Source organism: Notamacropus eugenii, chromosome 7, assembly GCF_028372415.1.
Source record: "Notamacropus eugenii isolate mMacEug1 chromosome 7, mMacEug1.pri_v2, whole genome shotgun sequence".
Lineage (NCBI taxonomy): Eukaryota > Metazoa > Chordata > Mammalia > Diprotodontia > Macropodidae > Notamacropus > Notamacropus eugenii.
The window spans coordinates 61,337,226-61,365,054 of NC_092878.1; the positions used below are offsets into that span (position 1 = coordinate 61,337,226).

At 35.9% G+C, this 27,829-nt stretch overlaps 1 protein-coding gene across 2 annotated transcripts in view; it reads right to left on the reverse strand.

The window, feature by feature from the left end:
• The window catches only part of SPTLC2 (serine palmitoyltransferase long chain base subunit 2), a 171,541-nt gene that overhangs the window by 101,443 nt on the left and 42,269 nt on the right, over positions 1–27,829 (reverse strand). For both annotated transcript variants that reach the window (XM_072623679.1, XM_072623680.1), the window contains exon 2: positions 4,613–4,807. In XM_072623679.1, coding sequence (XP_072479780.1) covers positions 4,613–4,807 — 195 coding nt within the window. The remainder of the gene's footprint in view (positions 1–4,612; positions 4,808–27,829) is intronic.

Genomic DNA, 27,829 nt, shown 5'->3' on the forward strand with positions numbered 1-27,829 from the left:
GGCCCTGAAAAACTTTCTCTCTTAGTGATGACTTTTAGAAATTTCTATGGCTAGTTTAGCTTAAACCCAAAATAATGTTTTCATGATTAACAGCCAAAATTAAATATTACAAAGATTTAGACACTTTTTTTGGATCTTCCTTTTCTCCAATTCCTCTATTCCTTCAAAATTCACACCTCCAGGAAACATTCCCTGATTCACCCTATTCTATGCAAATTACTTTAATCTCCCATCCTCAACATAAACATATGAATATGCTCAATTGCATCTTACTTAGTAAATATTACCATAAGTACCTTAAATTCAACCCATAACTGTACAAGGTAAATTGCTTCTACAACATCTCCAACAAATGTTCAGTCAGTTTTTATTTAAAGATCTCTAGTTAAGAGGAAATCATGACCTGCCAGCCAGTCCCAATTTTAACAGCATGAATATTTAATAAGTTTTTTCTTATATTAATTATCTATCTCTTTGAAATTTCCATCCACTTCTTCTAATTCTGTCCTAGTGCCATTAGACTGATATTATTGATTCAATGTTTTCAGTCATTTTATCAAAGAATGAAAAAAAAAGTTTTCTTTAATCGACAGCAGAAAACAACTGAAAAAATGAATCACAACTGATATGGTTATGTCACATATATTATCAAGCAAATCAGAAAAGCAGATGTCTGAATATCTATGTACATTAGCTATTCAAATTATGAATTAAATAATCAGAGAAACAACTAAGTTTAACATAAGCATTTATTTAGCAAAAAGAGCCAAAACAATAAAGCTTGACATGTTTTACAAATTTAAATGATAAATCCATGGTGGAATCTATATACTTCCTGACCAATAAAAGCTGGGAGATAATTTAATCCTAATAGTACTACAAACTAATACAAGTATTATATTTCATTTTTTCGGCTAATCAGGCTTAGGCGTACACTATAAACTTATAAAGATCAGAGCTTATCTATTTCATTTACTACGCAATAATGCACTATCATACAAAGGAGAAACTATTGTTCTACCAAAATAAATACAACTCAGTTTTCCCAGGAGTGACAACATACTTTTAGAAATCCGAGTTAATCCCTTTCATACAACATGGATTTATGAAATATTCACAAATAAATTACAGGTTCCTTGTGTAGAAAGATCTTGTTACCTATTTTCTGGGTAGCTTTCATGCTACACCTTTGCCCTCTACCTTCAAAAACAAATGGCTTATGTGTTTCATAGCATGCACAGGAAAGTTCTTAAAATATAAACATCACTCAAATCAACCCATAATATGAAAAAAGTCTTGCACATTAAAGTCTTTCACTACGTAATTAATTTGAGGGCAATTAATTGTAAAGATTACTGTAGGATACAGATAAATTAGGCTAGAGAGCAAAGAAGGTCCCTTCATTACCTTGGGGCTCCCAGTAGCAATTTCTTGAGGAACTCCTGGAGTTCAGTATGCATACAAAAAATAATTCCTTGACTGATAACTTTACTTTGCCACTTCTCCTCCAAGAGGTAGGACTATGGCAATCAGCCTAGCAAGAACCCAACCTTTCTGACTAGTTGGTGATGCCTACTACAGTGGGAAGCAAAAGTGGAACAAGGTCCACTTGGGGCTGAAAGAGAAATGATAAATGCCAGGGGAAGAAAAGCATGCCTCAAGTACCTAAATAAACTAAAAATTATTCATATTCAATTTTGTTCTCTTTTGTTTGGGCTCTTTTTACTGAACAAATACTTCCCTTAAAGTTAATTGCTACTCCAATTAATTGTTAAATCTTTAATATAGGAGCCCAGATGGCAGACTGGAAGGATGGACTTGTAGAAGCTCTCCCCCCATAGCCCATAAAATTACCTGCAAAAAATGACTCTAAACAAATTCGAGAGCAGCAGAAAACACAAAATGAAGGAATGAAACAGATTTCTAGACCAAGATAGCCTGGAGGGCCAACAAGAAGGGTCTGCTGCACAGGGCTCAGAGCGGAACACAGCCCAGCCTGGGCTGCATGGCACGGCAGGGACAGGACTGGAGCAGGTTTCAGGGCACAGAATCGTGGGTAGCAGCTGCGGTTCCCAGATTTCTCAACCCACAAACGTCAGAGGCAGTTTTAGAGGTTAGTAAGAAAGCTATTTCACCTGGGTGAGAGGGGAGCATGGTCTGGATCCAGCCCTGGCCCCAGGGCAGCAGCAGCTACTGTGGCAGCAGTGGCCACTTTTGGAACCATTGGCCTAAGGACCCTGGGGGAATCAAGCAGCTGATCTGGGTTTCAGTTCTGAATGGCAGTCCTGGGGCGAGGAAGAGTGCTAGCTTGGCAAAGCAGTGGCAACTGTGGAGAGAGAATCCTACTCACAGTTCCAGGGAAGAAAAGAGTGTTTTTGGTTGCTCACAGACCAGAGTGCAGGCCAGGAGAGGAGTAAACTCCTCTCCCTTGATTGTGCCACCTTGGAGGAACTGAGAACTTACAGGTCCCTAGAGCTATCTCAGAGAACAGCTGCACAAAACCTCTGAAGCCTAGGGTAACATACCCTCCACTTGACAAAGGATTCTAAAGTCAAGTCACTGGCTGGGAAAATGCCCCAAAAAGGGGAAAAAAATAAAACTATAGAAGGTTACTTTCTTGATGAAAAGGTATTTTCTTCCATCCTTTCAGATGAGGAAGAAGAAAGCATACCACCAGAGGAAGACATCAAAGTCAAGGCTTCTACATCCAAAACTTCCAAAAAAAAATGTGCAATGGTCTCAGGCCATGGAAGAGCTCAAAAAGGATTTTGAAAATCAAGTAAGAGAAGTGGAGGAAAAATTGGGAAAAGAAATAAGAGCAATGCAAGAAAATCATGAAAAGTGAGTTAACCGCTTGCTAAAGGAGACCCCAAAAATGCTGAAGAAAATAATACCTTTAAAAATACGCTAACCCAAATGGCAAATAGAGAAAGACAGACAGACAGATAGACAGAGGGCATAGGCTGAGCTAAATATGAAGGGAGAATACCTGAAAAAAATAAAATTTACTTGAGTGGAATGTACTAAGAGTAAGAGAAAGGAGAGGTAGAATGTAGCAAATCATCTCATGTAAAAGAAGGAAGAGCTTTTACAATGGAGGGGAAGAGGGGGAGATGAAAGGAAATAAGTGAGTCTTACTCTCATGGGATTTGGTTTAAGGAGGGAATAACACACACTCAATTGGATATGGAAATCTATTTTACCCTGAAGGAAGTTAAGGGGAAAAGGGGTAGGAGAAGGAAGATAATAGAAGGGACAGCAAACTGGAGAAAGGGATAATCAGAAGCAAACACTATTGTGGAAGGATAGGTCAAGGGAGAGAATGGAATAAATGGAGGACAGGATAGGATAGAGGGAAATATGTCTAGTCTTTTACAACATAACTATTATCAAAGTGCTTTGCATTGTTACACATGTATGATCTATATTGAATTGCGTGTTTTCTCAATGAAGGTGGGTGGGGAGGGAGGAAGGGAGAGAATATGGAACTCAAAGCTTTAATAATGAATGTTAAAAATTGTTTTAGCATGCAACTGGAAATTAAGATATACAGGCAATGGAGTATAGAAATCTATTTTGCCCTACAGGAAAATAGAGGGAAAGGGGAATGAAAGAAGAGTGGGTAATAGAAGGGAGGACAGACTGGAGGAAGGGATGGATGGGGTGCATGCTGGGGTGGGGGGGTGGGGAGAGGTGGGGAGAAAATTTTGAATTCAAATTCTTGTGGAAGTGAATGTTGAGAACTGAAAATAAATATAAATTATAAAAAATAAATCTTTAATATGAATAACTTATGTACATAGGTTATTCAGATGACCTGCTTTTTTGACTTTTGTATCTGTGACATAATCACATCAGCTGTGATTCATTTTTTATCTCTATTAAGCTATTTTCTGCAATTGATTAAACATTTATTTATCCACTGATGAATTGATGCATAAATAAATGGCTTAAAATGCTGAATCAACAAGATCAGTCTGTGTGTCAGTCTGCCATATGTACAATTAATTCTTTCATGTTCACTTATCTCTTTGTATGGTTCTAATAAGAATTTACATTTTTATTGGACTGTAGAGATGCCACAGGGGCTATAAGTTCTACGTCTTTAATTAAAAAACATGCCCATGCCTTTATTTAAAAGCAGCATCGTCCCCTGTGAACATTATTTTTCACACAGTAGACATTTAATACATACTTGCTGGATTGCAAATAACATAATAGTATTGTTTTGTGTTATGTTTATATGCCAAATATACCATATTCCAAGCTACAGTATGGGTTAAACCAGTCATTTGTGGAGTGGCCAAGGAAGGAAATCACCACTAACAGCAGTTTCTTTGGGTTAGCCTATAAACCCATTGATCATAGCCTTCTTTCAGGGAAGCCATATTCTAAAATAATTAACCTAACAAATTAACTTATGGAACAGTAGACACAGATGTTTTCTACTTAATTTGTTTCCCCATTAGGTATCATTAACTCCTTTATACCTTAACTTGGCTCCAAATGTTTTCATTTTACTGTACTTGGAATAATAAAGCAATCCTTTAAAGGCTAAGGAGAAAAAAATTCACAATGAACTTCCACTGCAGAATCAAAAAATCTCATTTACCTTTTGCTCCTCTCTTTCTGTTGCATGATGACACTTTTCAATTCTCCAATGCCTCAAGAAATCACGTAGATATCCAAAGAGTGTTAGAACACCATACCCCACATATGTAAGCACAGCAACAAGCATTGGGGTTTCCTCAAAGGCTTCATTAAATGGTCTTTTATACAGTCCACCATTTTGAGTAACATGATGAATCTAGGACAGAAGTAAATTTGAATTTAGAATTTATTTATACCCCAACCACAATGAAAAAAAGATTTCAATTTAAAAGCAAAGTCCTAAAAATATTATTAGGGTATAACTTCAGTTTTTTGTGAGTAGAAACTTTCCAGTTAAGATGGCAGACAGAGAAAACTGAAGGGAAGGCTCTTTCCATTCTTTTAAAAAAGGAGAGAAACAATTATAAGAAGAAAAAAATGCTCTCACACATAATAGAAAATGAGGAAAGCAACAAAAAGTGTCCACCTAGAAAACTGCACAGAGCAATTCAAATAACAAAAAGATGACAAACACAGATGGAAAAAGAAGCAAGATAGCTTGAAATACATATTCAAGTGAATGACAGAAGTAAGAAAATCACAGGTCTAACTAAAAGAATACCTCAAAGAAACTAGAGTTACAGGAGGAATTCCAGATATAATGAAGAGATGCTTTAAAAGGTTAAAGGAAAAAAAAGGACTAGATGCCATGGAACTGATCAGGGTATGAGTGTCCTCCCTTTCCCCCTATTCCTTCTTTCCAAGGTTCCCTTCTCATTTGAAGGCTAGTCCCATCCCTATGGGAAGGACTTTCAAACTCTAGCCCTCTGCCTCTCTTCCCAATGGTCATGAAGTTCAGATTCTTCCAGCTTCACTTCCCCGTGGAATGGATATGGTCATTCACATTGAAATATGATATTCCAGAGGTCAAAGGATTTAGTATTAAAACCAAGAACCACCTACCCAGCAAAACTGAGTATAATATTTCAGGTGAAAAAATGGTCACTCAATGAGATAGAGGACTTTCAAGCTTTCTTCATGAAAAGACCAGAGCTGAATAGAAAATCTGATTTTCAAACACAAGAATGAAGAGAAGCATGAAAAGGTACACAGGAAAGAGAAATCACAGGGGACTTACTAAAGTTGAACTGTTTACATTCCTACATGGAAAGATAATATTTGTAACTCTTGAAACTTTTCTCAGTATCTGGGTAGTCTGAGGAATAACACACACACACACACACACACACACACACACACACACAGAAAGAGAGACAGAGAGCACACGGTGAGTTGAATAGGAAGGGATCATATCTAAAAAATTAAAATTAAGGGGTGAGAGAGGAATATATTGAGAGGAGAAAGGGAGAAATGGAATGGGGCAAATTATCTCTCATAGAAAAAGCAAGAAAAAGCTTTTCCAATGGAGGGGGGAAAGTGGGGAGATGAGAGGGAAAAAGTGAAGCTTACTCTCATTACATTTGGTTCAAGGAAGGAATAACATGCACACTCAATTTGGTATGAAAATCTCTCTTACACTACAGGAAAGTAGGGGAGAAGTGGATAAGTAGGGTGGGGGGGGATGATGGAAGGGAGGGCAAATGGGAGGAAGGAGAATTAGAAGTAAACACTCTTGGGGAGGGACAAGGTCAAAAGAGAGAATAGAAGAAATGGGGGGCAGGATAGGATGGAGGGAAATATAACTAGTCTTACACAACATGACTATTATGGAAGTCATTTGCAAAACTACACATATATAGCCTATATTGAATTGCTTGCCTTCTCAGTGGGGATGAGTTGGGAGGGAGGAAGGAAGAGAAGTTCGAACTCAAAGTTTTAGGAACAAATGCTGAGAATTGTTTTTGTGTACAACTGGGAAATAAGAAATATGGGTAACGGGGTATAGAAATTTATTTTGCCCTACAGGACAAGAGAGAAAATGGGGATAAGGGAAGGAAGGGGTGTTAGAGGGAGGGCACATTGGAGGAAGGGGCAATCAGAATGCACAGCATTTTGGGGAGGAGGGGAGAGATGGGGAGAAAATTTGGAACTCAAAATTTTGTGGAAATGAGTATTGAAAACAAATTTTTTTTAAAAGAATTAGAATAAGCTACTAAATTTTAATAAGCTACTAAAAATGAGCAAGATTTGGGGCAGGAAGAAACCAATATTCAATGACTATACAAATTATATTGTCATAGTGTCTTTCTTTACAAAAATAAGGAAAAATACTTAAAAGTTTCCAGGGTGAAAAAGGGGAGGGAGGAACCACTCAGCAGGGAGCAATAATAGTATCACAACAGCCAAATAATGAATGTTCCCAGGATTCTGAACTGGGCTCTCTTCTCTTCTATATTTTCCACTTGGTGATCTTATCATCTCTAATGGTTTCAATCATCATCTCTGCTAATGACTCTTAGATCTACTTAGCTAGCCCTCACCTCCAGACTCAAGTCTCCAACTGCCTATTGGATAACTCAAACTGCCTATCTCATGGACCTCTTAAACTCAATGTGTCCAAAAATAAATTGATCATTCCTTCTAAAACCTTGTTGAAGGCAAGAGATGTACATGTAAGAAGCCTTGGACTTTGACAAGCTTGCAGAGACACATTTAAACTTCAAAGGAATCCCTAAACAAAACTGGTGGGACAGAGATGTGCACCATGTCTAGGGAAAGCAATATGCTTATATATAAAGTTGATGAAACTTTTTCTCCCAGAGATTCAATTATTAGAACCAGATCATCAAAAACGACAATCTCCAGGGTGTTGCTAATAAGAATGATAAAGGACTGAAGATCTCAACTGTAGCAAGTATGAAAAACAGAGAGTATTTTGCAGTGAACCGTGTGTGACCACATGTATTTCTGTGATGGCTATATAACTTAATATTCTAGTACAGGATGATCTCTCTCTTCAAGGAGAATGTAAAAGGGATTGACAAACTACTCTCCTAGAGGTTTTCAGGAAAAAAAGAACCATTATATGCAAAAAAAAAAAAAAATTAAGGAGAAAATAGGCCATTAAATACTTGGAGCTAAGAAAAGGTAAAGGCTCTTGGGAATGAGAAGAGAACTGATTCATCTGAAAAGGAAGCAGCTGTTTATTCTACAAGGAATGATGATGTAGTTACAAAGATGCTAGATCATCTATTAAGTCAGAAGAGAGCAGCACTGATGATTAGAGATACTGAGACATCTATTTTCCAATCTCATAACTATAAAGAGAGATTTCCTCTCTTCGTAGACATGTATCCAAGACACTGTAACCCAAGACTGGTTAAATCAGATGATTAATACCCACTTCTGGTAACTCACGAGCATTAAGGGACACAGTTTGAAGAAAACTATAAACACTGCTAAAGATTACAAAGTCTTAGGCAAGACATTGAAGACCTTAAGGGCACAGGTGGAGTCCTCCTCATTGATGCTTATCAAAGATAAGGGCTACTAAAGACAAAAGTAGATCTGAGAAGTGAACAGCTAGTTTAAAAAATGGTGACTTGAATGTTGAATTTATTATATATTTTAAAAGAAAAGTAAGCTATAGATAAGAGACTGTTTCATATAAAAATCTTTTTCTGTTCTTTTTACATATTTAAGAATCCACTTTATTTTTTAAGTTTAGAATTCTAAAATGAGAAAAAAACAGTAATTGAGAATGAAATATAAATTTCCGCACTGCAGATTAAAATGTAAGAATAAGAATATATTACTGACACAAACAAAACCACCATAACCAAGATTAGAAGAAAAGCAGAAAGCTGGAAAACAAATTTGAGAGCAAATATTTCCGATAAAGGCCTCATTTCTTAATATATAGGGAACTGAGTCAAATGTATAACAATACAAGCCATTCCCAAATTGATAAATGGTCAAAGGATATGAATAGGCAGTTTTCAGATAAAGAAATCAAAGCTATTTATAATCATATGAAGAAATGTTCTAAATCACTTTTGATTAGAGAAACGCACATTAAAATAACTCTGAGGTACCACCTCATACCTATCAGATTGCTAATATGACAAAAAAGGAAAATGATCAATGTTGGGGAGGATGTGGGAAAACTGGAACACTAATGCACTGTTGATGGATTTGTGAACTGATTCAACCATTCTGGAGAGTAATTTGGAACTATGTCCAAAGGGCTACAAAACTGCATACCACAACCAGCAATACCACCACTAGGTCTGTATCCCAAAGAGATCATAAAAAAGGTAAAATGACCTACATGGGCAAAAATATTTATAGCAACCCTTTCTGTGATGGCAAAATACTTCTGGAAACTGAGGGAATGTCTATCAATTGGGGAATGACTGAACAAGTTGTGGTATATGAATGTAATGTAATACTATTGTGCAATAAGAAATGATGAGCTGGCAGATTTCAGGCAAACCAGGAAAGACTTGTATGAACTAATACAAAATGAAATGAGCAGAACCAGGAAAATATTGTATACAATAACAGCCACATTGTGTGATGATCAATTCTGAATGACTTAGCTCTTCTCACAACACAATGATCCAAGACATTTACAAAGGACCCATGATGGAAAATGCTATCTACATCCAGATAAAGAAGTGAAGGACTGAATACATATCGAAGTATACTTTTTTCACTTACTTTATTTTTTCTTGATTTTTTTCCTTTTCATCTGTTTCTTCCTTCACAACTATGACTAATATGGAAATATGTTTTACATGACTGCACATATACAACCTATACCAAATTGCATACCATTTTAGGAAGAGGGGAGGGAAAGGAAGGAGGGAGAAAAGTGTGGAACTCAAAATCTTGTAAAAATGAATGCTTAAAATTGTCTTTACATATAATTGGGAAAAACAAAATACTAATAAAAAAGAAAAAGAAAAGAACATATTGTTAAGAACATATTTGGCTAGAGATCGTATCAATAAACTTATATCCCAAGAAGTTCAAGAGAGTAAGGAAGGTATACCAAAATATCCACTGTATATAATGCTGTATAATCATAATAAATTTTGGCCCTGGCGCAGAGTTGAGAAAATGCAATTCCCTCCTTTGACTGAAAAAGATGACTATGGATATATAATTTTACATATACTGTCAGATACAGTTAAGTTACGTTTTGCTAAACTACTTCCTCCCCCTCTCTTTTTTCTTTGTTGACAAGGGATGTTTTACTGGGGAGGGGAAGAGAAGAAGGATATTATCTGGAAATAAATATGATGTAAAAAATGAAAGACATAAGTAAAAAGAAGACAAAATTTTAAGAATAAAAACTTTTTAGCTGAATGTATGTTTGGAATTTTGCAAATCTAATAAACAAAAGGCTTGAAATTAAAATTGAAGGGGCAGGGAGAAAGCTGTCTACATATATAAACCACCCTTAATTAACATCACAAAGAGTTGTTGCCACATTGTAATGTAAGAATAGAATTTTTCAGAAATTTGCAGAACCCAAAATCCAAGGAAGGAGATAGAGATACAACCTATACTACCTGAATTGTGCACAAAAATGCACCAAGTAAAATATCTAGAGATTCTGACGCAACAAGGCAAACTTTACCTCACAGGCATCACTGAGACTTCATGAAGAGACTGACTGAAACAGGACTGTAGAAGGGCATGCCATATTAAAAAATAGGAGGACTAATAGATCAAGCCTTTGTCCTTTGCATTCACACTGCTGAACTACCTTATATACTGTTTTTCTGGTTCTGCTTGCTTCATTCTACATTCATTCTCAAGTTTTCACATATTTCTCTAAATTTTTTATATTCATCATTTATCATGGTGCACTAACATTCCAAACTCTTTGTTTAGCTACTCTTCAATCCCCTTTGTTTCCAGTTCTTTGCTACCATAAGAAGGTTTATGGTGAATATTTTGGCGAATATGGAACATGTCTTTAACTTTCTTGGGGCACATGTCTAACAATGAAATCTCTGGTTCAAAAGCCAACTCAGATTTTTAAAAGAGGTACGGAAAATGAAAGCAAGGTCAGATAACAGAGGGTGGATACAAAAGTGTGGCATGGTTCCATAAGAATAGTATCAGGAAATTTCTAAGCTTAGAATAAGGAAAATTAAGTAGTACAACAACTAAAAAAGATATTAAAAATAAGATGAAGAGGAAGATCAAAAAAAGGACAGGACCACTGCTTAGACAGACAAGTCAAAGATACTCAACCTGAATTTTCCTTATTTTTTTATGTTAAGGAGAATCTCTAGACTGGAAAGAACTGAACAGAAATGGCTAACTGGGAGTTGCAAAAACAAGATTAGTGGAGAGACATAAAGAGAGTAAGTCCCTAGCTGCCCTAGATGTCCTAAATATACTGGATCCTAGGGCACTGAAAGAACTGACAAGCAAGACTGCTGAGCGCTAGAGTTCTTTGAAAGACTCCACAAAATGGGAAAGACACAAGACAGTAAAACTGCCAATGTTCTGGTTTCTATAAAAAAGGAAGAGAACAGGGCCTGTGAAGTATAGACTAGTGACCCTGACTTTTAATTGCAGAACAACAGAGGCTGCTAAGAGAACATCTAGAAAAGGAGTGAGTGGACAGTTGCACGGATGGTTTCAAGAACGTGTCTTGAAAGATGAACCTCTTTGATGGGGTCACTAGAACGGAAGAGCTTTTATTAAAGTGCTTACTGCGAGCCAAGAAATGAGCTATGTGCTAGGGGCACAAAGCAGAAAAATGAGTAGTTGTTACACACAAAAGCCTTGTTTTAATTGAGAAAAGTAACACATGCAGGAGACGTCAGCTGCAAAGAGGATAGAAATACCTGTAGTATGTAGCATTAGAGGAGATCACAAGGACCAGGGGTCCTTATGGTGTAGGAGGTGGCTCTCTCCCCAAACTGTACCCACTCGCTCCCCTTCTCAGCCAAGCGCTCTCAAAAAAACTGAGTACCGAGAACTCCACCTTCTTCCTCCCAGTCTCACCTCACAGCATTCAGACATCTTTCATTATCTTCTCCTTCACTCTGGTCTCAGATTAAGAGGTAGCACTTCTCCTTGCCAAGCCATGTGTGTTCTCGTTCTGGATTCTTCAGCATATTATACTCACTATCATTTCCCCCCCCCCCCCCCATCTTTAATCTCATTATCTACTGGCTCCCTTCCTGATGCTGACAAACATGTCTATGTCTAATCCTTTAAAAAAAAAACAAAACTTCACTTAAACCTACCCATCCCCATTAAATATTGCTCTATATCCCTTCTCCCTTTAGTGACTAAAGTCCTAGTAAAAATCATCTACAGTCAGTACCTCCATTTCCTCTCACTTTTTAAAATTTTTTTATTTTATTTTTTAAATTTTATTTTATTTTTTCCAATTACATGTAAAGACAATTTTTAACATTAATTTTTAAATCTGAGTTCTAAATTTTCTCCCTCCCTCTAGCCCTTCCCCCCCATCAAGAAGGTAAGCAATTTGATATGGGTGCAATCATGTAGAACATTTCCATATTAGTCATGTTCCCACTCTCTTTTAAAGGCTCTGCAAACTGGCATCTCACATGATCATTCAACTGAAACTGACCCCTCCAAAGTTACCAGAGATCTCACAATTGCCAAATCTACTGGCCATTTCTCAATCTTCATCTTTCCAATCACCCAAGCACACAACTTCAGTCATCCTCCACCCATTATTCTTTCATCTCTCCTATCTAATCCATTGCCAAATATTGTAGATTCTACCTTCACAAAATACATCTCACGGATGTATTTTTTTCTCTTCACTCATATAAACACAGGCCTTGTTCAGGGTCTCCTTGCAGCTTACCTGGACTACAATTCTAGATCATTCTATCAATTATCATTTATTAAGCACCTACAGTATGCCAGGCACCCTGTTAATCACTGGACAGTCTTCTAAATTAGTCTCCCTGCCCAAGTCTTTCCCTATCCCAAACACTCCTCCACTCAGGAACCAAGATAGCTTTTCTAAAACACAGATCCAATCACATCACTTCCCTGGTCAAGGAACTTCAGTGGCTTCTTATCACTTGCAGGATCAAATACAAAGTCCTCTGTTTGGCATTTACAGCTTTTCACTACCTGGTCCCTTGCTACTTTTCCAGCCTTCATACAGATTACTCCCCTTCACACACTCTGCAATCCAGATAATACTGCTCTACTTGGCAGTTCCTTGAACATAATTTCTATCTCTGTGCCTCTGTAGTGGCTATCTCCATGTCTAATTCCCACCTCTTAAGTTTCCCTGGCTTTCCTTCCACTATCTACAGAAGGATTTTCCCAGTCCCTCTCCCATACCTGCCATGCTAACTCTTCCTTTCAGATTACCTTCATGTACTCTGGATGTATCTTCTATATACCTAGATATTCATATATCACCCCCTCTCCATTAGAATGTATGCACCTTGGGAGCACATAAACACATACAGACATATAAACAAAGACAAATGTCGCAGGATTTCAGATGAGCTTAAAGACAAGGGACACAGCATTTTTTCCTTATTGGCCGTTCATTCATTTGATTCTATTTTGTTAAGCACTCAGTGCTCAGTGCTGTATAAATTTTTTTATTATGCATTTATTCAGAAGATAAGCAAATAAACATACATAATTAAGAAGCAAATTTTACATGAAACCTTTAATGAGTAGGCCCTACTCGGATGTCTCACTTTCTTAGAAGTGACTTACAGTCTTGGAGACTATGTTTACAGAATATAAGATCTTGTATTTCTACCAGGATGGGAAGGCTGTGCATGTTATTGGCATCACAATGAGCCTACCATCTGTGAGCCAAGTGAGAAACTCATCACCAATAGTCTTTTTATTTAGTGATGAATTCTTTGACCATGGCAATCCATGTAACAAAGAAAAATATGAAACAATCCCGCTTCTTCAATGCAGTGATATTAGAAGACTGATAGAAAAGGGAGTAGAGGACCAAGAATCACCTAGTTTTTTGGTCAACTATATATTTGGCTTGGGTATTTATAGTCTAAATGTGATATCCTTGTCAAATGAGCAACAAATGAACATGTTACTAGATGATTAAAATTATGTTAATTTTAATATTCTTAATGTATACAAGCTTTAAGACAGAAAAAGTTGTAGCAAAATAGAAGAATGTCTAAAAGATTCTCCTTGGAAAGATAAATAAATTAGCAAAATTGGTTGTACCATGCATCCTAAGTCAACAAGAAACATCATTTCATAGTACATTTGATTTGATCATCTTATAATGGCAGTGCTCATGGAAAATGCAAAAATATCATGATAAAAATAATCCCAGCACATATACATACATATCTATTACGGAAAAAGTATTTGTGGAGAAATTCTATGAAGAACCCAATAAGAATCTCAAAATTCCATCAATATATATTCCGAGAATTGTTGACATTAGTAAAAAGATGGGAACAGGTGAGGACAATAAAAAGCATTTGAAAATATGCATCTGGTATAAAGAATAAGAGACCTCAAAGTCTTATAGACTGTACAGATGCTTTATTCTTAAATACAACATAAATATTTTTTCAACAAAAAATTACACTAATAACATCACAAAAAATAAAAGACCATTTTAATAGACAAGAAATGACTTGTTACTGATGTAGGAGCCATTTCTAAATCAGTTGTTTGCAAAGACAGGATGGCAGTCATATGCAACACTGGTTTAGAATATAAACTCCTAAGTAAAATCTCACAGAGAAATAAGGTAAAAATCATGAAAAAATTATGATCACCTTGTAAAACAGAGAAGCAATAAAGCCTAAAACTAGCTATTAAAAGCTTAGCAAGAAATACAACTGGGCAAAGTCATCTTGAGAGCATTTGAGGAAAATGAAAAGAGGACAACAGAGAAAAGAAAAATAGTGAAGATGTTGAAAGATTTTCATAAACTTCATTATTAAGGAAAGAAGAGCCCCCATAGTTGGATGATAATACCACAGTCCTGGAGGTGACTACAGAGGTAGAAATGGCACTAAAGATAATAAAATAAGAAATGTGAATGTATCACGAGATTTCTGCTGGGGGAAACAATTTTAAAAGCACTGAGGGAATGATTTATACAACAGCTGAAGAGGAGAATATTAAACGTATGGGGAAAATTTTTCAGCGCTTATTAAAACAACAAAAAAGAAGACCAAGAAGATAGTGATACAAACCAATCTATAGGCTTATTTTCCCTATCTATGAAATTTTCTAAAGAATAATGTATGTAAACATAAAGCGCATTCTTGATTAGGTTATTAGAAGGAAATAGGGATGATTTCAGTAAAACCTGGAAAGACTTACATGAATTGATGCAAAGTGAACAGAACCAAGAGAATGTCATACACAGAAACAGCAATACTGTTTGATGAACAACTGTGAATAACTCAGGTATTCTCAGTAATACAATGATCCAAGACAATCCCAAAGGACTAATGATGAAGCATATTATCTGCCTCCAGAGAAAGAACTGATACTAATTGAATACAGACTGAAACATGCTATTTTCACTCTTCATTTTTTTTCTTTTATTCAAGTATTCTTGCACAAAATGACTAATATGGAAATATTTTACATAACTGCACATGTATAACCTATATCTGATCGTTTACTGTCTCAGGGAGAGGAGGGAAGGAGGAAGGTATAGAATTTGGAACTCAAAACTTAAAAAAAATTTTTTTAAAAAGAAGGAAATAGACAAGATATATTACATAGTAGTTCACCAATCACATCAATGATTTGAGAGATAAAAAGAATGCAAAGTCCCACCATACCTATTATTTATTGATAATAAAAAAGCATTTGATGAAGTAAAGCAAAATATTTCATTACAGGCTCTCTTCCAAAAAAGTGTCTCCCTTTCATGCATAAAAATTATTAATGATTCCTTGAACAACACAACAGAGACAACCTTGTACAATGACACTCCGATCACAATGATGACAAGAAAAGCATACACTGCAGAGCCTCTTAGATGAAATCCAAAAATACTCCAAAGACTCTGGCCTAACCATCTATAAAGGAAAAACCAAGCAGATGAAAAATATCTTTTGGAACAGGCAAATTAATACACAATTGAGCTACAAATTGGTACAGACATTCTAAAAAGCAATCTAGAACAACGCTCCCCAAATAAACAAACTATAAGTAACAAAAACTATTAGGCCTATATCCCAGAGAGATCAAAGAAAGAAGAAAAAGAACCATGTGTACGAAAATACTCATACTATCAGAGAGCTGAAACCTAGAGAGTACCTATCAACTAGGAAACAGTTGAACAAATTACAGCATGAGAATGTAATATTACAAAACTGTAAGAAATAATGAAAGGGGAGATTCCAGAGAAACCTGGGAAGACGTGTACGGACTGACACAGAGTTAAAGCAGCAGAAACAGGAGAACAACTTATACAATAGCAACAATGCACAGAAAAACACCTCTGAAAGACTTAAGAAGTCTGATCAATAATCATTCTATAATCAATAATAATATATTCTATAATTATATGATCAAAAATAATAACCAACCTCAATTCCTGAGTACTAATGATAAAGCACGCTGCCTATCTTCTGACAGATTATAGACTCAATGCAAAATGAGACAGTATTTTTTTACACGTCCTATGTGGAGATTTGTTTAGGTTGACCATGCACATTTGTTACAAGAGTTTTTGTTTTTCTTTCAAATTAGGGGTTGGTGGGAGGGAGTGTGGGGCTACGTACAGCGTTCCCATTCCAAAATGAGAAGAGAAAAGAAAGCCAAAAGGAATAATAAACAAGGTAGATGACTTCGAAAACTACATGAATTTATTATATACTTAAAAAAATTCTGCATAATGGAGATTTTCACCTTCATATGCAATCCTCTCCTATTTTTTGTGGTAAATTCAGATTTTCTAACAAATCCAACAAAAAATAAGAACGAAAATAAATCAAATGAAGGTTTCCTGTCCAGATTACTACATGGATTTAGATGGACAACATATAGAGCTTATCCATCAGTATATAAGTGTGTGTGTATATATGTGTGTGTGTGTTTGAGTATATGTATATATATATATGTATTATATATATACATATATACACACACACAGAAACACAGGATAGTCACTGTAAATGAACAATAAACTGGGCTCCAATTTAAATAGGAGAAAGTGAGTATGCTGGACAGTCTTCAGGAAACTACAAAGTTTGTTTAATGGCCCCAAACCATCATACTGATTTGGAACATCTTAATTATTAGAGGTAACAACCACATTGATGAGATCACAGATCCATATGAGCAAAAGAGCCAGCATCACCTAGGCAGGGATGGGGAACCTGCAGCCTTCTAGGTCCTAAAGTGAGGTCCTTTGACTGAATCCAAACTTTACACAACAAGTCCCTTTCATAAAAGAATTCATTCTGTAAAACCTGGACTCAGTCAAAAGGCCCCACCAAGAAGCCCTAGAGGGTCACATATGGCCTCAAGGCCACAGGTTCCCAACACTTGATAGAGAGCCAGCATGGAGCCAGGAAGACGTGAGCTTCAGTCCTGCCTCTGACTCAGCAGTGGCCCTGTGACCACTCTGGGTAAGATACATAGCCTCTTAATGCCCACAGGCAACTGTAAAAAGTCTGTGTTTCAGAATATCTGTGGATCTGCAAGGTAGAGAGAATTTTATTAGCAACAACAGTTCCCAAAACCAATAAAATCATGGACCTAGGCAAGAGAAAATAATTGAATTAAAACATTAAGATCTAATCGGCATTGTCTTGTTTCACATAAAAAGGGCATATAAATAACCTTTATCAATTGCTTGCCTTCTCAATGAGGTGGAATGAAGGGGAGGTTGGGAGAGAATTTGGAACTCAAAATTGTAAAAGAATGAAGGTTAAAAAAGGTTTTTACATGTAACTGGGAAAAAAGAAAATATTTTTTAAAAACCACATAAGTGGTCAAAGGATATGAACAGGCAATTTTCAGAGGAAGAAATTAAAGCTATCTATAATCATATGAAAAAATGCTCTAAATCACTGATTAGAGAGATGCAAATCAAAACAACTCTGAGGTACCACAACACACCTATAAGATTGGCAAACATGACAGAACAAGAAAATGATAAATGCTGGAGAGGATGTGGGAGAGTTGGAACACCAGTTCATTGTTGGTGGAGCTGCGAGCACATCCAACCATTCTGGAGAGCAATTTGGAACTATGCCCAAAGGGCTACAAAAATGTGCATACCCTTTGACCCAGCAATATCGCTACTAGGACTATATCCCCAAGAGATCATAAAAATGGGAAAGGGTCCCACATGTACAAAAATATTTATAGCAGCACTCTATGTAGTTGCCAAAAACTGGAAGTCAAGGGGATGTCCATCAATTGGGGAATGGCTGAATAAATTATGGTATATGAATGTAATGGAGTACTATTGTGCCATAAGAAATGATGAACAAGAACACTTCAGAGAGGCCTGGAAGGACTTATATGACCTGATGCTGAGTGAAAGGAGCAGAACCAGGAGAACTTTGTGCACAGCAACGATCACAGTGTGTGAGTTTTTTCTGGTAGACTTGGATTTTTGTAATAACGCAAAAACTTCTTATAAAAAAAAAAAAAATCCCAAAGGTGGTTCTCAAGGCAAAATGCCTTCCACACTCAGAGAAAGAAATATGGAAGTCACTCACAAAATGTAGCAGATCATGTTTGTGTATGTGTATGTGTTTGTGTATCATGTTCTGATTTGTTATACGATTTCTTTCATTTATTTTAGTCTGACTACATAGCATGACTATAGTGAAAATATACTCAATAGGAAAGTATATGTAGAATCTATACAGAATTGTATGCAGTCGCGGGGAGGGAGGGGGGTAGTGGGGGGTAGGTGGGGGGGGATAAAATCTCAATTGTATGGAAGTGATTGTTAAACATTAAAAAATAAAAATAAAATTAAAAAAAAAAAATCCCAAAGGTGGTTCTCAAGGCAAAATGCCTTCCACACTCAGAGAAAGAAATATGGAAGTCATTCACAAAATGTAGCAGATCATGTTTGTGTATGTGTATGTGTTTGTGTATCATGTTTTGATTTGTTATATGATTTCTTTCATTTATTTTAGTCTGACTACATAGCATGACTATAGTGAAAATATACTCAATAGGAAAGTACATGTAGAACCTATACAGAATTGTATGCAGTCGTGGGGAGGGAGGGGGGTAGTGGGGGATAAAATCTCAATTGTATGGCAGTGATTGTTAAATATTAAAAAAAAAAAAAAACCACATAAGTTATATGTACCTCTACCACATTGGAAGGCAAACATCACAATAAAACTCCCACTCAGAACTAGATGGAGGGAAAAAAGCTAGTAAGTGTAGCTAACATCTTTGTTCTATCATAGGGTGGTTTCATAAACTATCTCAATTTTCTGTGGTGCTGCCAGTGCCTACCACAGTGCTTGACACAAAATAAGTCCTAATCAATTATTTTCTATCCCACACCATAAAAAATATAAAAATGTAACAATTAAGAATTATTTCTTTTGTGAACATCTAATAAATGCATAGCAAATCAAGCATTTCAAAAAAAAGACAACCAAAATAAATTTTATTTTATTATTATTTTATAAAATTATTTCAAATGTACAGTGAAATATTTAAAATATTTTTTATTGTGGTACAATTGTACAGGTACAAACTACAATCATATGATTTCTAATAATTTTTACCACTAAGCCTTGGAGGGATCATATAATTCTCATTAAGTGCTGCTGACAATAATCCATATAATTATACACAGATTCATAACTCTTACACAATGCTGGAAGACTCTGGTGTAAGAACAGAAATGGAAAGGAAACGAAACCCAATGCAAGCAAAAGAGAAAATTGTCACTGCAGTGAGCAACTGGAACTGTCTCTACATATTGAAGCAAGTTTTGGTTCCTCATCTTGGAAGAACACCCCATCATTAGTTTTATTGGAATTTTAATTGCCAAATATTAACCTATACCTTTGAATCACTATCTTAACCTCTATACAACCCCCCCCCCCCTTTTTTTTTTTTGCTTAAAGAAAATTTACATTTGTGGGGTACTGTTTACAGACAGGACAGCCAATCAATGTATAGTGACTTACATTTCTGGGGGAGCAACAGGAAAATATGAAAATTTACTGAATATGAAAGAAATATGATTTCCTATCTTCTTTGGAGACCTAATACCAATAACACAAAAAGATACATAAGCCACCACAATAAGAATACATATGTAACGAAACACAATTCTACTGATGCATATGATTAAATATAAAGGGTTTGTGGGGAATAAAAGTCCCACAATGTTATTTGTCTAGAAAATTACCTGTTCCTTAGTACTTGGTACTTTAGCAGAATTTTATCAGAAAGGAGAAATATCTGGCCAAAAAAAAAAAAGGTGGAGTGGAAATCAAGTTGAGGATAACGGCATTGAACAAATTCAAAACTGGTGGAATTTTATGGATGTAACAATTTTTGAAACCTGTTGGTAAGACATCCATTTCTCCCAAGAAGAATCTGAATCCTCTGACTTCAAATTCACTGTTCTTTCTACTATTTCATGCTCACTTCCTTAGAGAAACAAAGTACAACGTTCAGAAAACCAAATGCCTTTTCAAACCTTGAAAAACCACTTGGAAAGATCGAACCTGTAGGTTTTCTGGTCAACAGAGCAAAAACCCAGTCACAGAGACGCAATTTTTTCAGATATATAGTGTCCTGAGAATCTTTGTATGAGTCAAAGCAATTTACAATATAGTAATCTTCAAATGTTCTTGCCACTTTTCCTAAATACCTAACACTGTACAGTACTTTACAGTATGCAGAGCATTTCCACATACAGTAGTATCTCATTTAATTCTCATAGGTAGTAGGCCATGTAGTAATGATATTATTTATTTAAAACAAAAACATACAAAGAAATTGAGTTGCAAGATGTTAAGTGACTTGCCTAAGGCTGCTCAGCTATCTTTTGGTTTCAAATTGATGATCACTAAAATACAGAAAAGGGACATCACACATTATATTCATTATCCAGAGAATAATTTATGAGAACTGAAATTATTTAAATGCTTTTTCTCACTATCAAAAGCGACAAATCTCTGAGCAAGGTTGATTGCATTAATGGTTTAGGCAAATTTCTTGAGATTATCAAGAAAAACAAACTAAAGTCAACCTGGCATCACACTTCTCCACGTGAAAAATAATACAACTATTAATATTTTGGTCAACATTTGGTGGTGACAAGAGAAAGTTAGATTGTTTCTGAAATATAGTTTACAGGAAGAATTCCTTAAGAAATCCTAGAGATATATCCTAAGGAATAAGAGAACGTAGTCTTTAAAAGTAGAGACTTTTTTACAAAGACTTTTTTTGTCCTTGTAACCCTCCCTAGCAGTGTACCCTAAACACGTAACAGGCTCTTTAAAAATGGTGAACTAAAGATTCCAGAATTCTTGACAACTGAAATGAATTCCTTTGACATATTTGGTTTGCGTGTTTGCAAAAACAGCCATAAAAATCAAAGAAAGAAAATATTTTAAAAGATATATAAAAAGCATAATTTTAAAATTTTTCATCATAAATTATCTAAGCAGTATGTTGTACAGAAGAGATCACAAAATAAAGACACTTAGGTTTAATTTCTAGTTCTTATACTTCCTAGCTGTGGCACTCCTCCTAGGCAAGTCACTTAAAATATTCCATCTCTGTTTTCCTCATCTGTGAACTGGGGATAATAACATACATCTCTGCCTCTAAAGTTGCTGTAAGGAAATTATGTTGAAAACCTTAAAACATTATGGTTATAATGCTCTAAGATCTGTGACTGAGTAATCATTTTCATAACATGCCAAAAGCCACATCTATAAAGCAAGACTTAATAGCTAAAAGTATTTTCCTTCCCAAAAGGAAGATAGGCAGAGATAGTCTGGAGAACTTATATTTTTCTCATGTAGGCTGGACAAATTAAGATAAAATATCATCTTATATTTCTTTGGTACTTTATAATTCACAAAGCACTTTCACACATATATTATTTTATTTACTTTTAAAACTGTTAATAATTATATCCAATTACTCCTGAAATGACAATTCTGGTAAGATAAAAAATGAAATGGAATCATAAAGGATGTTTATTCACAAATTCTAAGAAGGTACGGATGAATAGTGCAATCATGTCTCAAACATATATATTTTGATTACTTTCTGAACTAGCAAGAAATATTCTTCACTTTACTGTCTTAAAAGTCCCATCTATGGGCATACAAAGGGAAACAGATAAAAGATAAAATAAGGATGAAAACTACTGAAGAGTGTGACTTCTTTTATTATAGGGAGAAATGATCACTCTGCTTTAAATAGTTTTTATAATAAAGGGGAGAGAGAGAGAAGAAGAGAGAGAAGGGGCACGATGGACCCCCACTTTCACCACACCAATTAGCTGTATGATCTTGGACAAGTCATTTGACCTGTCAGAGCTCTCTGGCAGCTCTGACCATAAATTGCAGAGCAGATACCAATTTGCACTGGTAGGAAAAGTTCCCTCATCAGTAGATACCTATACCAAAGAAATCACAGGTCCATGTATATAAACACTCACACAGACACACAAATATGTGTACATACATATCACACACACCCATATGTATTTACAGTAGAAGCATAAGGATAAGATGCTGAAAAGTTGTTCCCCTGTGGAGAAGGTCATCTGACGATAAATACTTAAAAGTTAATCTGAAGAAGTGGGTAGCAATGGAACATGTATCTATTGTCTAAGCTCTACAAATATTGAGAAGTCAAATGGGGAATCTAAACTTACATTAAGGACCTATTATGTGCAGATAGGTTGTAAATTGGATAGAATGCTGGGTGTTGAATCAGGAAGACTCCTCTTGAAGAGTTCAAAACCAGCTTCAGACACTCGCTAGCTATATGACACTGGAAAAGTCACTAAACCCTGTTTGCCTCAGTTGCCTCATTTATAACATGAGCTGGAAAAGGAACTGGCAAACCACTCCAGTATCTTTGCTAAGAAAACCTCAAATGGGCCCACAAAGGCTCAAATAAGACTAAAAAACTCAAGACCAACAATACATACAAAGCACTGTGTTGTGTGTTCAGGATCTATAAAGAAGACAACAAACCCTAACATCAAGGATCAAAGGAAGTAGATAAACAAACATGATACCAGAAAAAAATGCAAAGGAAAGATTCAAGCAGACTTCTAAGGGAAACTTGAGGAGGGAGAGATTATTTTCACTTGGGGGTGGGAGAGGAAAAACTTAAATCAATCAGTCCATCAAGAAGCATTTATTAAGAAACTAAAAGATGCATCTAGCACTGATACAGGCATTAATGATTAGATAAAACAAAATACTTTCTTACAGTCTTTAAGGACTTTATATTCTTCAGGAGAAACAACATACATAAATCCATATAAATACATGGTAAATATCTGGGTAAGGGGAGAAGCAAGGAGAATCATAAAGGCCACATGCAGAAGATAGTGCTTGAGCTGAATTCTGAAGCAAGAGAGAGATCCTGTGAGGCAGAGGATAAAGAAAAGCATTCCATGCACTGGGAAGCCTTTGAAATGGCAGAAAAGGGAGGTGGAACATTGTACAAAGAACAATAAGTAGGCCAGTTTGGATTAACCATATGAAGAGGAGTAAGTGTAATAAAACCAGAAAGGTGGGCAGATTGTGAAGAGTTTTAAATATCAAATAAAAAGAGTTTACGTTTTATCTTAGAGTCAATAAGGAGCTACTGGAGCTTTCTGAGTGGAGAAGTAACATGGTAAGGCCTATGCCTTTAGGAATATCAGCCATGTAAATATTAGATTGGACTGGAGAGGGAGACAAATTAGGAGGTGATGAGAGCCTCAACTAGACTGGAAGCTATGTGAGCGGAAAGGTGATGCAGACGTTGTGGAGATAAAATCAATGAGGTTTGGCAAACGACTGGAAAGAAGCGAGAAGAGGGAAAGCAAGAAATAAAGGATGTCTCCAAGTTTGAGAACCTTGGTAATCAGAAGGATGGTAGTGCCCTCAACATAAACAGAAAAGTTAGAAAAAGATGTGGGTTTGGGAGAGAAAAGAAAAAGGGCTCAATTTTGGACGTGTAAAATTTGAGATGTCTATGGGACATGTTGTGGGAAACAGTCAAAAGCAGATGATGTTGGAGAACTATAGCTCAGGAGAGAGAGTAGGATAGGATAGATAATCTGGGAGTCTTTTGCACAGAGATAACTAAATAGTTGGGAAATAATAAGAGAGAAAAGAGCCTTATGACACATTCACAGTTAAGGAATGGGACACAGATCCAGTCAAGAGCACTAAAAGGAGAGATAGGAGGACCAAGACAAAATAAGCACAAGAGAAACATAAAGAGAATACCTATCAGAAGAGTTATTAGGGTCAATGCTACAGGAAAAGGTAAGGATGAGGACTGAGAAAAAGGCTATTGAATTTGGCAAATAGATATCATTCATAACTTTGGAGACAGCAGGTTCAGTTGATATATGAAATAAGAAGTTGAGACTGCAAGTAGTAGAAAAGTGAAGAAAAAAAGTAAAGAGGACTTAGGGGGGAAATTTGACTGAAAAAGTGAGGAAAGAGGTAGGATGACCACTTTAAGGGGACACTAGGATAAAGCAAGGAAAGAGGTGTTTTTTTTTAATGTTTAATTGGAGGTGGGGTATTCTGGTGTACATCCTTTGGAGAGCTCTATAGACAGAAAAACGGGACTGGAGCTCTGAGAAATTAAGGATGGTAGTGTAGTTGTTGTTCAGTCATTTCAGACTCTTCGTAACCCCATTTTGGGGTTTTCTTGGCAAAGACACTACAGTGGCTTGCCATTTCCTTCTCCAATTCATTTCTTAACATGAGGAACTGACATAAACAAAGTTATCTGACTTGCCCAGGATCACACAGCTAATAAGTGGCTGAGATCACATTTGAACTCCTGAAGATGAGTCTTCCTGATTCCAAGCCCAGTACACCACCCATTGTACCTCCTAGCTACCCACTGGTAGCCTAGGAAAACAAGTAAAGCAACTAGATTTCTTAACTAGGGAGAAAGACCTTATAGACAGGGTTAAGAGGAGGAATAAGAATGGGACATAAAAGTGTGCCATTTAAGTTTGTCCAGCAAAGGCAGTATGTGGATAGACTGTGGTTTACTTTAGAATCAGTTTTGCATTTTACATAAACTTGTCAATTTTATCTTCCTATTCTTCTTTTCTCTTCATCACCAAACTCAGCTCATTATGAAAAATTGCAACCTTGCCTAGGAGAATGTCTGTCTACACAAAGACCAAGAGAACTAAAAAGTCAAATGTGACAGTAGTACCAGTGGCGGGAGATGTGAGTTAAATTATTAGATAATAGGAAAAACAAAAACACAGTTATAAATGCTGCTCCTTTACAATATAGGATATTTCATCACAGAAAGTAGATACAGAAAGTAATTATATAAATGCAAAGAACTCAAGAGTCACCTACCTACAGGTATGAACAAGCAAACATCCTCCTCTGTTCTGGATTGGAAGGATATGATTTGCCCTATTGACAACAATCCTGGCTCAAGTAAAGAAGTTATAATGGTACAAATAATTCCTTAAATACAATACTTTCCAGTGTGAACTACTCAACTCCCTTTGGTATTCAAAATGGAGACTATTTCCACGCCTTTGCACTGGGAAGAATGCTAATTATTTAAAAGTGGCACAAGCTATTGAAATGCCCCTTCAAAACCATTTCTGCTGAAATAAGCTTTGGCTGGAATCTAATTAAAATGAACCAGCCTCTCACCACAGCATACCACACAGAGTACCAAGAACAGCTTATAGCTTACAGTAGTCACAGAAAGCAAGCTATGCTCACAGATAACTACTTCTAAAACATTCCTCCCATTATGCAGGGAAACTTTTTTTGAAGAGTGCAAGAGTCACATTTGTCTGAGTATCAAAGTAAATAAGGTAATTTCTTGTATAAGTATCAGAGGGATTGACAAGACATGCCACCTAGGGTACAACACAAAGGGAGTTAAAATGAGGGACATTTTAAAATACTACTTTTTACAGATGCACATATTTTTAATGCAAGAAGTTCCATTTTCCAAAGCATCTGAGTATTTATCGTGCGATGGTCAATAAACATATTAAAGGCTCAGAGAAACTTGGGCAATGCAGTATAAACTAATGCAGAACAATACAAGCAGAACCAAGAAAGCAAGTCACACAACAATCATAATAACAAAGGAAAATGACACTGAAGAGATCTTTCTAAGTCAATCGACTTCAGAAGACTGACAGTAAAGTCTGCTTCTTTCTCTCTGGAGATAGGTATAGAATGATGCACATGTTTTCAGATATCATGGATGAATTCTTTTGTTTTGATTAGGTGTACTTCTCTGCTACAAAAGAGTTCTACTGATGGATATATATGGAGAAGTCCCTGGGAAGTGAAAGCAATTTTTTAACAAAAAGCATCAATAGAACATTTAAACGAAACAGGAAGCATGCATTAAAAGTTAAGACTAAAAATCATGCTAGATTAATCTTATTTCTTTTTCTGATGGAGGTACTAGACTTGCAGTCAGGGAAATAAAATATAGTTTTATTAGTGTATTTTAGCAAGGTATTTGACAAAGTATTTCATGGAACATTTTGGACAATATGGAAAAATACAGGTTGAATAACAGTAATTAAGTGAATTTGTAACTTGTTAAATGATAGTACTCAAAGAACATGTCCATTAGTGGATTGTTACAGTTAAGTTAAGGAATATCTCTACTACTTACAGAAGTCCTGTCCACAATGTACTTTTATTCTTTACATTTTATCAATGACTTAGATGAAAATATGCAAAAAAATATCCAATGACATGAAGTTGAATAGATTAACTAGTATGGCATATAATAAGCAGAATCTAAAAAGGTCTTGGCACTTTAAAACATTATGAACTTCAATAAGAATAACTGTAAAATCTTACCCCTTTGGTTCAAAAAAATCAATTGCCCAAGTACAGCATTGGCAGTTCATGTGAAAAAAACAGGGTTTTGACTTCATGTTCAATGAACCATTGTGAAATGGTTGCCAAAAGATGCATATATTTTTAATGCAAGAAATTCCACTTTCCAAAGCATTTGAGTATTTATTTTGTGATGGTCAAGAAATGTATTAAAGGTTCAGAGAAACTAATTCTAAGTGTGAATTAAAAGAAATGTCAAGGTAATATTGCTGCTGTATGTTGGCTTAGAAAATATCTAACTTGTGTTTAGTTCAGAGCATCAACTTTTATTAGGGTTAACTTTTAAGTAAAGACTGAGAGGGACAGAACCGAAAACATGATAGCTGTCTTCTAGTATTTAAAAGGCTGTCATGTGGCAAAGCTATTAGATATGTTCTGTTTCCCGAGGTTAGGAGTAGCAGGTGAAATTGGTGATGTAGTCTTGATGTGAGGAAAACTTCCAAATGATTAATGCTATCCAAAATTGGAACGGACTAGGAGTGTTGGGAGTTAAGTTTCTCCTTCACTAGAGATCTTCATTTAAAGATTAGTTGACTACTTTGTAAGCACATTGCAGAAATGAGTGCAGGTTTAACTAAATGGTTTTTGTCATCCTTTTGAATTTTTAACATTATCTTACAGGTATTAGAATGAAGTCATTTCACAGGTCTTTATATTGAAAACTTTCAAGCCCTTTTGGTCCCTTTGGGCTAAAGAAAATATTTACCAGTACCAAACAAGTCAACAATGTTTGAAACCAAAAGTTTTTTCATAGAGCATATACCATGTCCATTGAATGAATATGTTCATGACCTTATGCTTGAAGGCTTTACTAGGCAATTTTGCTACAAAGTATTCCTAAAAGTTTTAACAATGTTTCAAAAGGCAAGTCCTAATCGTAGAACTCATATATAAGAAGTCACTGGCTCAACAAACCTTACGGTAGTATTTTCAGGGTCATCTTAGTTGAAATTACAGAAGTACACCTAATTCTTCCTGCTCACACATTTTCCTTCTATCAATAAAACTTGAAGGAAAAGATGTATTACAATCAATACTGGAGATTTTACCTGAACTGTGCTCAAACTTCTAGGCTTCCTTCAAACCTGTTTCAGCTTAGACTTGAGCCATTGTTTCTGATGTACGAAGTGATGAATGACACGGGCAACTTTCAGGGCTTCTGACTCTCCTCTCCTCCCCTCCCCTTTTGTCTCCTCTCTTTTCCTCTCCTCTCCAGAGGAAGATACACTCCATGG